Source organism: Herpailurus yagouaroundi, unplaced genomic scaffold, assembly GCF_014898765.1.
Source record: "Herpailurus yagouaroundi ecotype Mexico unplaced genomic scaffold, PumYag 222, whole genome shotgun sequence".
Taxonomy (NCBI): Eukaryota; Metazoa; Chordata; class Mammalia; order Carnivora; family Felidae; genus Herpailurus; species Herpailurus yagouaroundi.
The window spans coordinates 2,576,468-2,590,475 of NW_024412453.1; the positions used below are offsets into that span (position 1 = coordinate 2,576,468).

A 14,008-nucleotide genomic window follows, 5' to 3' on the forward strand; every position below is an offset into this window, starting at 1 on the left:
ATGTTTTCTTTTTTACTTGTTCTGGATTTTTCTGAAATTCATATATTCCTTTTGTGACTCAAAACTTTAAGTTAAAAGCTGTAAAAATTGTTCAGATAGAATTTTAGTTAAAAAGCCAAGCTGATGGAAAAAAAAAAAAGCCAGGAGGTGGATTTTTTAAATTTGAAGATGAAAAGAAAAATTAACAAACCTGAAATGGCAGTGAAAAGCAGCACACTGTAAAAGGTAATGTGTTTTACCAGTACCTCATCTGGTGTCACTTTTCCAATCCTATAATCAGGGCAATACAGGGAATTAGCCAAGGCATTTCGGTAAGCTGCAGCATGCAAATTTTCAATGACACCTGTAAAATAAGTAAAGAAGCACTTGTGGAAATACAATTCAAATAAAGTCAACATTTTCAGAACCTGGAAAGCAATAAGACTACAATTTTGGTCACCTTATGGCATTCACGTGTTAAGATTAAGGCTTGAATTTTAAAATTCTGCCAGTTGAATGTGCTGAGAAAAGCAAGAAATTATGTGAAAGCAGCTTCTCCATCACGGGGTCCACCTGATCACTTCTCTCATCTACCTGGTATCGTCTGGAAACCATAATGGTCTGGGTTTCAGCAAGTCTGAATTGAGTTATAGCTCTGCTACCAACATGCCATGTGATCTTGGATAAGTCATTTACCTGAATTTTACTCCCAGGCTCTCTAAGTAATGAGGAGTTGTCAGGTTAAAAAGAGCTATGAAAGTGCCAGTGTTAAGTCATCTTACTAGCTCTCGAAGGTCAAACTGCACTCCTCACTGGTGACTGGCACTGTTCTTGCTTTCCTGCTTCAGTGAGTGTCTTTGAGGTACGTCCCTTTCATTTGCTCATTATTTGGGCAATTTCTCTATGCCAGGCACTGTGTTAGGTGCTGGAAATAGAGACATGAGTAAGACACAATGCCTGCCCTCAAAATGTTGAGAGGAAAAACTGTGAAAGCATGATGAAGCTGATGTCAGCAGGATGTGAAAAAAGCAGCAGGGGCACAAGGGAAGGGCAGTGGGAATCAGGAAGGAGCACCAGAAGTAAAATCCAGGCTGAGTCTTACATAAGGAGTAGGTGTTTCCCAGGAGAATGATTAGGGAGTGGCATTTCAGGCAGAGAAAACAGACAAAAGCATCCAGTAGGATAACAGATTCAAAGGGGAAATGCAGTTGGGAGGAGAAGAAGATAGAAAAAAAAGCGATGGAGGTAGGCAGGGGTCAGATGGTGAAAGTTATCACACATGCTAAGTTGAAGAGTTTGAACTTTATGCAACAGAGACTGAGAAGCCTTTAAACGGTTTTCTTTTCTTTTTTTTTTTTTCAACGTTTATTTATTTTTGGGACAGAGAGAGACAGAGCATGAACAGGGGAGGGGCAGAGAGAGAGGGAGACACAGAATCGGAAACAGGCTCCAGGCTCTGAGCCATCAGCCCAGAGCCCGACGCGGGGCTCGAACTCACGGACCGCGAGATCGTGACCTGGCTGAAGCCGGACGCTTAACCGACTGCGCCACCCAGGCGCCCCAATAACTGTTCAGATAGAAAGGATGAAGGCTGGAACCTCACTGCTAACAGCAGGGAAGAAATAGAAAATTGTAGAAAAGATGACTTACAGGCCATCTATTTCTTTGGTGGAGGTCCAGAGTAATGAAGACCATACTCCTTTGTAAAACAGTATCACTAACATATTAGTTAACATAAACCAAGCTCTCATACGTTCCAGACACTGACAGGCCTGCGTTCTGAGTGAAGCGCATCCCATGCTGAGCCCCTGCAGCTGGTCACCTGCTTAGACCCGAGTGGTCCACCTGCACGCTTCTGCTCCTGCCGAACCTGTGTGACTTCCAAGAGTTGGTGCTGCTTGTTTACGTATTTGTTTTGCTAGTCACACTTGTCGACAGTTATCATATAAACACAAAATACGAACACCAAAAAAGTTAAAAAAAAAAAATAAGTTGCTTCCTTTGGAAACATCTAGTAAAGGTGAGTTGCCTAAGCAATAATAGCAGTACCAATTACGAACTGTTGCTCGGTTTGGTGTAAGCAAACTACTGAAAAAACAGTGGATTCTAAATACTAAAACAGGGATTCTATAATTAATTTACCTACCATCAAAGATGAAAAATAATCAACAACATAAATGTTTAGAAACAAAAGAACACAGTTAAGAAACCAGACAAATTTTGGAAAAGTTATTTATAAACTCAAGCAGAAGAAAATTTCAACAGCAATTTTTTTCCTCAAAAACCCAGTATCTTAGAAGCAACTGAATGTGATCTGAAAATATACTTACGAGCCTGTGGATTCTGAAAAGCCACAGCTTTGTCAATCCTTAGCTGAGACTGAAGGTCAGCTACTTCCCAACGACGAAATTCTGGGGCTGTGGTGACATTGAGCAGGAACTCCATTAGAATATCACTATAGAAGACATCAAGAGTTTCACGTCAAAAATTTAAAACCAAAGTCCATTCTACATAAATGTAATGCTCTCTATATTAAGTTTTAGGCCTTGTGGTAAGCATAGTGTTCTATAGTTTGTGACCAAAATCAGAGGTCATAACGCCACATTAAAAAGGACAAGAACTGAGCAGCTTAGGATTTCTTTAAAAGCAGATGTCCTCAGCACATGCAGATACTTACACATCATCTCGCAGACATTCCACAGTGTAGGCCATGTTTTCCCTGGTTGAAGTCACACTGAATCAGAAATAAATTACAATGAATTATCTAAATCAGAAAAATAAGGCTTCTTTATATCTTTGTTAAATCAACAAATTCCTTTGGAAAACTTACTCTGAAATATAAAAGCACACATATTCGTCAACTAAAGCTTGAAATATTTTAAAAAGTCTTTAAAGGAAGGAAATCTTGACATGTTACACATGGATGCACCTTGAAGACATTAGACTACGTGAAATCAGAAATCAGAAAGAGTATCATGATTCTGCTTTCAGGAGGAACCTAGAGAACTCTAAACCATACAACATAGAATGGCCACTGTAAGGGGCGGCCAAAGACAGAAGGAGAGTTAGTGTTTAATAGCTAGAGCGTTTCAGTTGGGGAACAAAAAAAACATCCTGGAGATGTATAGTAGTGATGGTCTCCTAAAGCCACTTCATGCCAAAGACCTGTACACTTAAAGCAGTAAATTTTGGGGCGCCTGGGTGGCGCAGTCGGTTAAGCGTCCAACTTTAACCAGGTCACGATCTCGCGGTCCGTGAGTTAGAGCCCCGCGTCGGGCTCTGGGCTGATGGCTCAGAGCCTGGAGCCTGTTTCCGATTCTGTGTCTCCCTCTCTCTCTGCCCCTCCCCCGTTCATGCTCTGTCTCTCTCTGTCCCAAAAATAAATAAACGTTGAAAAAAATAAAAAATAAAAAAAAAAAGCAGTAAATTTTATGTATATTTTACCCTAACTAAAAAAAAAAAAAAAATGGCAATTAAAGTTGAAGATCTCTTTGTACCCTTCTCTGGCTAACTCTTTCACTCCCTCTTTCCCACTCTAGAGACAAACACAATGGTAAGCACTATGTATTGTTTTTAAAATGATACCTTAAAAATATCTGTTGTTTCTCCACAAAACATTTAACTAGAATAATCTAGTTCATTCCTTAACTGCTGTATACTAGTCCCATCATATCACTAGACTATACTTTATTTATCCATTTCCCTGAAGATGGCATTTAGATTGTTTCCAGTCTTTGTGCATGTGGATTAAAAACTTAGGCTGTAAGATATGCTCATTTTCAGTATTACTAGATATTTGTTGATTCTTTCCTAAGTACTTGTATCAGTTTATTCCACTAACTGTAGACGAGATTCTCTCTCTTAACACTGCCAACACCTTTTATAAATCTGACAGGTAATGGCATGACACTGTCGATTATAAGTAAAGATCAGTGTTTCTGGCTTCCTACTCTGGGAATAGACTGTTCCTATCCTTTGTCCGTCCATTTCCTATTTTGCTTGTCCTCTCCTAATTTGTAGTTCTTTATTTTTCCAAATAATCATTTCCGTGTTTATGTTGCAAATATTTACTGCCAGTTACTTGAATTTTTACTTTAAGTCATAAAGATGTTTTACATTTTGATGTTGTCAAATTGATTAGCCTTCTTCTTGTGTCTTCACAAATCCTTAATCACCTTGATAAGATAGAAAAGTTCTCTTACAGTTGAGTATTTTTTGGTGTTCTCATCGTTTCTTATTACTTATTTAAAAAAAATTTTTTTTTTAACGTTTATTTATTTTTGAGACAGAGAGAGACAGAGCATGAACAGGGGAGGGGCAGAGAGAGAGGGAGACACAGAATCTGAAACAGGCTCCAGGCTCTGAGCTGTCAGCACAAAGTCCGACGCGGGGCTCGAACTCATGGACCGTGAGATCATGACCTGAGCCGAAGTCGGATGCTTAACTGACCAAGCCACCAGGTGCCCCTCTTATTACTTATTTTTAACATACCTTAATTTACCACCAACTGCTTCAATTCCACGGGTTATCTTGAAAGATGAAGCTCCTTTTGTAGTCTGGAAAAAGAAACAACAACCGTATTTAGTAATTTTTTACTGCCAAACACTACACTGTATCACAATCTAATGTCTGATTGTCATTAGACTCAAAAGAACTTTACCTAAATAGCAGATCCTTTTAAAGTTTGCCAAAAGTACACTATAGTGTTTCTTTTCTTTTTTGTTTGTTTTACTTATGTATTTTTTTAAGTAGGCTTCACACCTAGCACAGAGCCCAACGTGGGGCTTGAACTCACAACTGAGATGAAGACCTGAGCTGAGATCAAGGGTTGGATGCTTAATCAACTGAGCCACCCAGGTGCTACCACTATACTTCTTTTCTGTAAGACCATGATACTATAGCATTTCTGAACAAAGTGAGGCAGTAAAGATGCTTACCAAACTGGATGCAAGACGAAGCAAATGAGAGGTTCCTAAGTTGTTGGAGTCCTCATATCTACTGCCTGCTTTAATGAACAAACCAATTCTTGATGCAGGAGCATAGTTTTCCAGAGAAGCAATCACTAAGCCATTTGGTAACTTGGTAAACTGTATTTAAAATAAAGTAAGATGTGATCAATGTTTTCATATTACCAAAGACAGTAAGGCATGTATGGGTTTCAGTGAGCAACTCAGTGGGACTAACCTCAAGGTCCTGAGGAAGTGGAGGCACTCCTGCAGGGGCAGCTGTGGTCTTCACTTTGGGAGCAACTTTCAGGGAATAAAACCTCTAAACACAAAAAAGACAGGTTACCCAGATTTCTTTCAAGAACAATGTCTTATATTCTGGTGTGCCCAAGGAACAGGTGTCCAGTGATAAAATAACTTCATGAGAGGATTTGGCTGATTAACTTAGTATTACTAAGTTACTTAAATCTCTATTTGTGTAGAGCCTGAAGGAATACCTAATCCTATGTGCTCATTTTTTTTTTTAATTTTTTTTTTCAATGTTTTTATTTATTTTTGGGACAGAGAGAGACAGAGCATGAACGGGGGAGGGGCAGAGAGAGAGGGAGACACAGAATCGGAAACAGGCTCCAGGCTCCGAGCCACCAGCCCAGAGCCCGACGCGGGGCTCGAACTCACGGACCGCGAGATCGTGACCTGGCTGAAGTCGGACGCTTAACCGACTGCGCCACCCAGGCGCCCCTGTGCTCATTTTTTTTTAAAATAATTTTTTCACATTTATTTATTTTTGAGAGTGACAGAGCATAAGCAGGGGAGGGGCAGAGATAAAGGGAGACACAGAATCCAAAGCAGGTTCCAGGCTCTGCACTGTCAGCACAGAACCTGATGCGGGGCTCGAACCCACTAGCTGTGAGTTCATGACCGGAGCCAAAGTTGGATACTTAACTGAATGAGCTACCCAGGCACCCCAATGCTCATTTTTTAAAATGTAAAGAACTACTGTATTTTCTTTTCCCTTTTAGCCATCTTTTTTTCTTATAACCATCCTATTAAAGCTTCAGGTGGTTCTTCCTGGCTCGAATGCTTTGGAATTTTTCTGAAAAGGTGTGGGACTGCCACATCCATACCCTTTTATTGATGTCAGCATTACTGTTTTCCTTATATGCTCAGAGAATCTCATTTTAGCCTACTTCCCAAGGGAAGTGACTTCATCTCCATGATCATTTTAGTAACCTTTAAAAAAGAGAGTATACCAAGGAAAATTCCTCCAAGCCCCTGATATTTTCCACAGTATCGTCACTGTCTTGCGTGCTATAGTAGGACCACACAACCAAGGGTTTTATTTCTTCGCCTAATATAAATTTTGATCATCCTGCAATTAACAATAGCTTCAGCTACAGCAGATTGTCAGTTTATTATATGCAGCCACTGGAAAGGTAAAAGGGTCCTCTTAAATGCTGGATAATGGATCCAAAATGCATAACTTTATTGTTTGTTTGTTTTGTCAAATGATATACACTGCTATAATATTCATCCTTAGGTTCCTGAGGTTATCAGCAGAGATGTTATCCCAAAACCAAATGCACATACTGCTGGAGTTTCCTGAGGACTCCCATCAGAGGCTGCAGTGCCCCTCCTCTATGATGTCCTGAAGGGCTGTTACATATTCAACATCAGTGCTGTACTAAGTTGGTTCCTAGTTTTCACTTGTTATTAGTACTTTTTAATTATAAATTACAATGAGCTTTGTTTTACTATCAATTTCGTTTGCTGGGTGTGGTACGTTTAATTCTACTTGTGATTTTGGTTTTCGATTTTCATAGCTGTTCAAGTATGAATAATCTATAGTTCCACTGTTAAGGGAGATTTAGGTGCTTTTCCCTCAAGAAACAGCTTTGTTGATTATGTACCGTCCTTAATTGGTCCCATTCAAATCAGTTGCAAAGAATTATCCTCGTAATTGTCATGCAATTACTAGATTACGTTAATACCCAAATATGTATAAACTTATTCTTCTGTAAAGTAAGTGATATAATTGGGAGCATTAATTGTTTTCAAGTTTACTACAATTTGTTTACATTAGTCCTCTCCAGTTCTTTTACCTTTGAGTACTTTCATCTACTGGAAAGTGGGGATGGATGGAATGGAGGAGATTTTGGGGTGTTTTGCTAGTTTAACTAGGCTGCTCTCAGAGTTGTTAATTACTGGTTTGTCTAGGTGTGCTAGGAAGGGTAATTTAGGTGATACTGTAGTCTAAATGGCAGCCCTTTATATATCCACAGTATATCTATTTAAACACTAGGCACAGGGAAACTCCATTCCCTGTTCTTCTTCACCACTCTCTAGCAGGTTACTAGGTTATCTAGTAACCAGATTCTACCGGCATCTTGGGCTAATTTTTTGTTGTGGGGGAATGTTTGCACACTGTAGGAATTTAGCAGCACTTCTGGCCTCTAGATGCCAGGTACGTTCCCCCAAAGGGTATTATTATTTTTTTTTTTTCAACATTTATTTATTTTTGGGACAGAGAGAGACAGAGCATGAACGGGGGAGGGGCAGAGAGAGAGGGAGACACAGAATCGGAAACAGGCTCCAGGCTCTGAGCCATCAGCCCAGAGCCCGACGCGGGGCTCGAACTCACGGACCGCGAGATCGTGACCTGGCTGAAGTCGGACGCTTAACCGACTGCGCCACCCAGGCGCCCCTCCCAAAGGGTATTATAACCAAAAATGTATGCAGATACTACCAAGTATTCCCTGGCAGCAAACCTTGCCCGCCTGAATTTTTTTTTTTTAACGTTTATTTATTATTGAGAGACAGAGAGACACAGAGCATGAGCAGGGGAGGGGCCGAGAGACGGAGAGACACAGAATCTGGAGCAGGCTCCAGGCTCTGAGCCGTCAGCACAGAGCCCTACGCGGGGCTCCAACTCATGGACCGAGAGATCATGACCTGAGCCAAACTCGGTGCTTAACCGACTGAGCCACCCAGGGGCCCCGCCCACCTGAGTTTTTTTGTTTTTTAAATTTTTTAACGTTTATTTGTTTTTGAGACAGAGAGAGACAGAGCATGAACGGGGGAGGGGCAGAGAGAGAGGGAGACACAGAATTGGAAGCAGGCTCCAGGCTCTGAGCCATCAGCCCAGAGCCCGACGCGGGGCTCGAACTCACGGACCGAGAGATCGTGACCTGAGCTGAAGTCGGAGGCTCAACCGACTGAGCCACCCAAGGCGCCCCTGAGATTTTTAAAAGTGTTCCTCACTTCCCCTGATGATAACCTCCACTCCACAGTGATAGCACGCTGACATTTGAGGAGTCTTCCCCAAGTGACGGCTGTTTTGTCTGGGTTGAATGAGAAGTCTTAAGCGGCTCCCGAGGGCTGACCCTGAGCCCCTCCTAGAATTCTCTAACATCAAGAAAAACACGTTATACTGTTGGGGCACCGTAATAAGTTTCAGGCACAGTGATAAGCACTGTACGGCAAATTTGCTTATTTTTTCCTTAACATTTTACTCATAAGCTCAACTTAACCGTTGGGGAAACTGATGCTCCGTGATACACTAAGAAGCAGGGGCCGGGGCTGACAGGGTAAGGGTGGAGGGCTAGGTACTCGCTGGCTTCCTTGCCCCCCAGGACTCGCTGTCTCCTCCCGCACGCCAAGTGCAGCAGTGACCTTCAGAGGTCTCTCCACCGAGTCACTTCACCTCCACTCTCAAGCTCTTTCCCTCTCCTTTTCAGGTTTTCCGGCGTTAGGTCTCTTCTGCTCGTAGCACGAGCTGGGCCTCCAATGCGCGACCCACTCAGCTTGCAGCCCACTTGGCCCGCAGAATTCGGCTGAAGGGCAGACGGAAGCCCAAGGCCCCGAAACTCCAAACCAAGCACCACCGGCCCGTATCACCTGACATGCTGACAAACTGCTCCCCAACCTTTCCCCAAGCCCACCGGCTGTGCTCACCGAAAAAGACCCGGCTCTGCTTAGCAGCTTCATGGCTCAAGATTGCAATAATCCACGGTCACAGCCGGTTAAAGGAAAGCAAGATGGTGGCCGACGACAGAGTTTCCCAGCTTCCCCCGCGACACTCTTTTCCCACGCTTTCTACGTAAGAGGACTCTCTATGCGGACAGCACTCTACTGCTCCCCGGAGGAGGTTGGGCCAGTCCAATTACTCTAAGACGCAGGATAGGCAGACGCATAATTTTGTAAGTAAATAATCAGAAGATTACTTATGTTACCACTTTTTGGGTTCTAGTCCTGGCCCGGATATCCACTCTGTAATTCTGCTCTACGTCTACGACATCCCATCACAACCCCCCCTCCGCACTTTGGATTCTCCCGATCCGGATTGTCCAATTAGAGAGCCCCCTTTCCCGGGATCCCACCCGCGGTCTCTGGATTTACCCTTGCACTTGCACTCCCGCACTTTTCTGCTCTCTTTCGGCCGGCGCTTCGGGAGAGACTTTCGTTATCCATTTGCTTTTTTGCAGAGACGGGCTTCGAGTCCGGACGTGACTGTCTGTTGCTTGGTAAAGTCCTCATTAGATCATTAGCTTTCTGAGAATAGAGGTCTTGTCCAATGAACCTGCTGCTCTAACTCCCAGAACAGGCGGGGGATACAAATGGGCTGAGTCCTGAAACCGAGGCAGTCCTCACAATTAAGGTCTCTGCTTTCATAAAATTTATATTGTAGGCCGAGGCTACGTAGAAAACAAAAATTTAACTACACTTTTCGTATGCGAAGAATTAAAATGTTTTGAATAGCAGGGCCGTGTGTTGGGGGTACTTCTGAGCTGAAACCTGCATACTAGGAGTCCTGTGACTATCCAGGGGAAGAAAGTTCACCCCTCTTCAATGAGTATTAACTCATGACTCATGAAGTCACCTTCCATGGCTGTGCTAAAGATTGAGACGTGGTCCCCTGTCCTTCAGGAACTTACAGTCTCATACTGTGCTATCGTAGCACGGTTGGGGGAAAACAACATTAACACCATTTAGAGTTAGAAATGCAGAATCTACATACTGAATCAGAATCTGCATTTTACAAGAATTGCACATTGAAATTTCAGAAGGGCTGGTGGTGCTTTAGACATTTACAAGGCATAGACGAACTTATGTCTAACTCTTTGGTCTGTAGCTAACTGGCTTCACGCCTACAACTGTCTAACAGGATTTCAGGTGACACCTGGTCATTAAGAATCTGATGCAGGAGTGGAGGGATGCCATGTGGAAGGAACTTTCATCACTCATAGCTTTGTCTTTCCCTGGTTACAGTTATTAGTAACCCGTTTATTTGTTCAGAGGTCCAGTTCCTTGTCTGGAGCCCAAGAATGATTTGAGAGAACCTAGGTTATATTTCTGCTCAACTCCAGTTTAACATTAAGAGGTCCGAAGAGAGCGAAAAGCATATATACTGGCATCCAGCTCTTTAAGGATATCAAAAGGGAATTTTCAAGTCATTTTTTGTACAATGTAGCTGTTCAAATTAGCATACAATCATTTTCTTTATAAATAAAAATTTTCAATTTTCAAAAAATTAATCTAAGTCAAGGGTAAATGGGCATCTATTGTACTATTCCCTCAGCTTTACATTTGAAATTTTTCAAAAAGTGGAAAATTATTTTTGGAATATTTATGTCAAACATTCTAATTTCTTCTATGTGCAGTGGCAATAAAATTTACTTGGGGACATGGAAAAAAAAAGTATCTGATGCAAACCCAATTTCTGTGCTTTCAGGGGGCACCCCTAACTCAGTCCATACCACACAGGAGAGTGACCCAAAGTGTGGGAGACTTAACACTATAGCGGTGCATGAGATAATTTTAAGTTTATAAATGAATATTGTTCCATTTCAACAGTTGTACATTTATTTTGGAAATTGATTATGGCAAGCAATACTAGTAATGAGTTTCCTCTTTAAATACATTATAAGAGAGTAAAAGTAGGTTTAAACAACATTGAGTAAATTAACTACTGGTAATAGTTATGGCAAAAATCATGAAGGTGCTATACCAATGAGTGAAATTGGGGAAACATTGCTCTGATCAAGTCACCCACCTGCTTAAAATTTTTCAATGATTCCCCATGTTTTTCAAGATAAAGTTCAAATTCATTAACATGGAATATAAACCTCTATTTCCAGTGCTTTTTAAGCATTACCCCCCAAATTAGCTGCACCCCTGAGAGTCCAGTCATTGGAATTTCATTCAACAGTTCAGGTTAGGTGGGATACACACACACACACACACACACACACACACACACACGCATACACACACCTATTTAGAATGTTCTCTTGTAATAAATATCACCCACACCTCAAAATTTAACTGTGACCCCCCAAAAAATTGTTAATATGTGGTAGGAATTGAAATATAATTCATGATATCACCTACATAAATAATGTAATTCTAAGTTTATTCATATTTTGTACCACCGCAAATTTCCTATTGTTATACACTACAAAGTAGGACCGCCATCTTGTGGACAGATCTACCACTTCCACATCATATCAGCGTCCTACCTAATTCATTGACTGTTGCTTATGAGGGGAGGAAGGGTGTGTGTAACTGAGATGGGATGCCATTGTTAACGTGTGTGGTATTGGTAGGTAGTGTACATTTTCCACCTCATGCTTTTCTTCAGCTCCCAACCAGTTGTATAGCTAATTACATAATTATAGTGCTGGGGGAGGCTGGATCCTTGAGCTCCAATTCTCATTTTGCGTTGTCACTCCCTATACCTTTTGAATAATTAATGCTTGGAGGAGTAAGCCCCCCAAATGGAGGGAAGTTAGTAAAAGTTGAGAATTGAAGACACAGAAAGAGAAAGCGGGTGACCAAGAGGTAAGAAATAAAGGAGAAAAAAGGGAGGGAAGAAGAGTGTTCTTTATCTAGATGAGGCTCCAGATTGCTTACATCTCCTTACTCATTACTTTTTAAATGTATTTTTAAAACCTCTTTTCCTCTTTTATAATGCCCATGGCCCAGGCTAGCATAAAAACAAGGGTGTAGGTGACAGAAGACCTTGAAATTTCTCCAGGTTGCCTTACCAGCTCATGTCAGATTTCTGCCACAACTCTCGAATTTTACTGCAGAAGAAAATGAGGTCCTTGAAATTGTTTCTGCATAGGAGACACTGCAAGCCCTGGGAGAGGAAAGGAATAAGAAGATGGAAAACCAGAGGAGTAAATTGCTGGAAAGCTTTGTTAGTTTTCTTAATATGGAGTCAAATCTGACCCGTGGAGCCCAACTTCCTGCCTTGAGCTGAAGTTGGGCGGGTGGGGAGGAACATCATAAGGAAGGAGGCTATGGAGAGGCAAAATAGACTCTAGGAACATGGTTTGATCTTGTACTTGGGAACATCATCTTGCCATATTAGAGCCAGAGGCATTAATCATGGCTCCTCCTAATCCATAATTTTGATTGTTGGCATTTCCTTCCCTGTTCCTCTCAGAATCCTACCCAAGCAAATAACACTATAGCCTGGAGTTTATTCTCCCTTCTGGGAACTTTACTGCCTTGTATTGATCATTGGTTGTTTATTCATGTTTCATTTTCCTTAACTAGATTAAAGAAAAAACATTATTGGCATTTTCAGACAAATAGAAGTTAAAGGGATAACACAATGAACTCCCATTTACCTATTGCCCAGTTTCAACCAGAATTGACATTTTACCTTTCTTTGATTTTAAGCTCCTTAGTGGAGAGAACTATGACTCATAAATGTTTAAGGTAGCTACCAATCATAATTGGGGAGGGGGATGGTCATGTAAAAAATTTTTATATATGGAATGCTTCACTAATTTGTATATCATCCCTGAGCAGGGGCCAAGGGCATGGTTATTTTTGACACCTCACTTTAGTGGTCAAGATCTGAAGTCAAAGCTGCTCTAGGTAATGTTTAATTCTCCCACTTTCTCTTGGATCCATGCATTTTATTAAACAGAAACATACAGCCCTTTTGTCTTAAAAACTCTGCTTTTCACATTTCTCTTAGTTGTATGTGGGATCCACGTAAGTTTGCTACGCGCCTTCTTGGTTGATGTCAGGTGTGAAAGGGAGAATCCAAGGGAGATCACTTGTGTCATAAGATTGCAAAGACAAGGAAGGAAGGAACCTCAGGATTCACACCTTACTGAGAAAGAATATTCTGGAGTCAGCCTAGATGCCAGTGCTGTATTCTTATAATGTCCCGTTTCGACCTCATGATATCAAAAAATGTGAAATTCTGCAAGGTAGGCTGATCTATCTTCTTTGAAATTATTTTATGACTCAGGTAGCCAAAACTACTTTAGCAAGGAGGCCTTGACCCTGGTAAGTTTGGGAAAGGAGAATGTGTTTGTCATCTCTTCGGTATGGCTTTAGTGGAAGTCTTATTTGAGTGGTGACATCACTAAAGATATGTTGTTACCTGCTACTAATTCTCAAGAATAAAAATGACTTCTTAGGTGTTAAAATTGCAAGCCTTAACTTGTGAATCCCCTGGAAGCCTGCCCATTTTTTGCCCGAGCCAAATACGTATCAGAATTAGGTGGAGTACTAGGTAAAATGCAGATTCCTGGGTTCTCCACCACTCTGACTGAATCAGACTCTACAGGGTTTGGAATCTAGGAGTTTTCATTTAAAAATTTTTAAAAAATGTTTTTATTTATTTTTGAGACAGAGAGAGATAGAGCATTAGCAGGGGAGGGGCAGTGAGGGGGAGACACAGAATCTGAAGCTGGCTCCAGGCTCTGAGCTGTCAGCACAGAGTCCAGTGTGGGGTTCGAACTCACGAAGTGTGAGATCATGACCTGAGCTGAAGTCAGACGCTTAAACGACTGAGCCATCCAGGGTCCCCAAGGGATCTTCATTTTAAAGAAAAGCCCCCCAGGTGAATCTAGTGCATAGTCATAAAGTCTGGGAACAGCTGGCTTAGCCTCTCTGCCCCTGTGTAGTAAGTAGCATATAGCAGGAGTGTATGCCTTTAATGTTTATTTATTTTTGAAAGAGAGAGAAAGACAGAGTGTGAGCAGGTGAGGGGCAGAGAGAGAGGGAGACACTCTCTGAATCTGAAGCAGGCTCCAGGCTCTGAGCTGTCAGCACAG

At 41.7% G+C, this 14,008-nt stretch overlaps 1 protein-coding gene and 1 long non-coding RNA gene across 4 annotated transcripts in view; both read right to left on the bottom strand.

Annotated features, from left to right (window-relative positions):
* UQCRC2 (ubiquinol-cytochrome c reductase core protein 2) overlaps positions 1 to 9,011 on the bottom strand; it is a 31,672-nt gene extending 22,661 nt beyond the window's left edge. Inside the window, exons 1-7 of the mRNA XM_040458801.1 lie at positions 8,880 to 9,011; positions 5,164 to 5,247; positions 4,917 to 5,066; positions 4,471 to 4,535; positions 2,657 to 2,713; positions 2,310 to 2,434; positions 246 to 343 (exon numbers count right to left, since the gene is read on the bottom strand). Coding sequence (XP_040314735.1) covers positions 246 to 343; positions 2,310 to 2,434; positions 2,657 to 2,713; positions 4,471 to 4,535; positions 4,917 to 5,066; positions 5,164 to 5,247; positions 8,880 to 8,912 — 612 coding nt within the window. The 5' untranslated portion in view covers positions 8,913 to 9,011. The remainder of the gene's footprint in view (positions 1 to 245; positions 344 to 2,309; positions 2,435 to 2,656; positions 2,714 to 4,470; positions 4,536 to 4,916; positions 5,067 to 5,163; positions 5,248 to 8,879) is intronic.
* Positions 9,012 to 13,321: 4,310 nt separating this feature from the next.
* The window catches only part of LOC121019410 (uncharacterized), a 53,134-nt gene continuing 52,447 nt past the window's right edge, over positions 13,322 to 14,008 (bottom strand). For all 3 annotated transcript variants that reach the window (XR_005785571.1, XR_005785569.1, XR_005785570.1), the window contains exon 4: positions 13,322 to 13,332. This is a non-coding gene — a long non-coding RNA (uncharacterized LOC121019410). The remainder of the gene's footprint in view (positions 13,333 to 14,008) is intronic.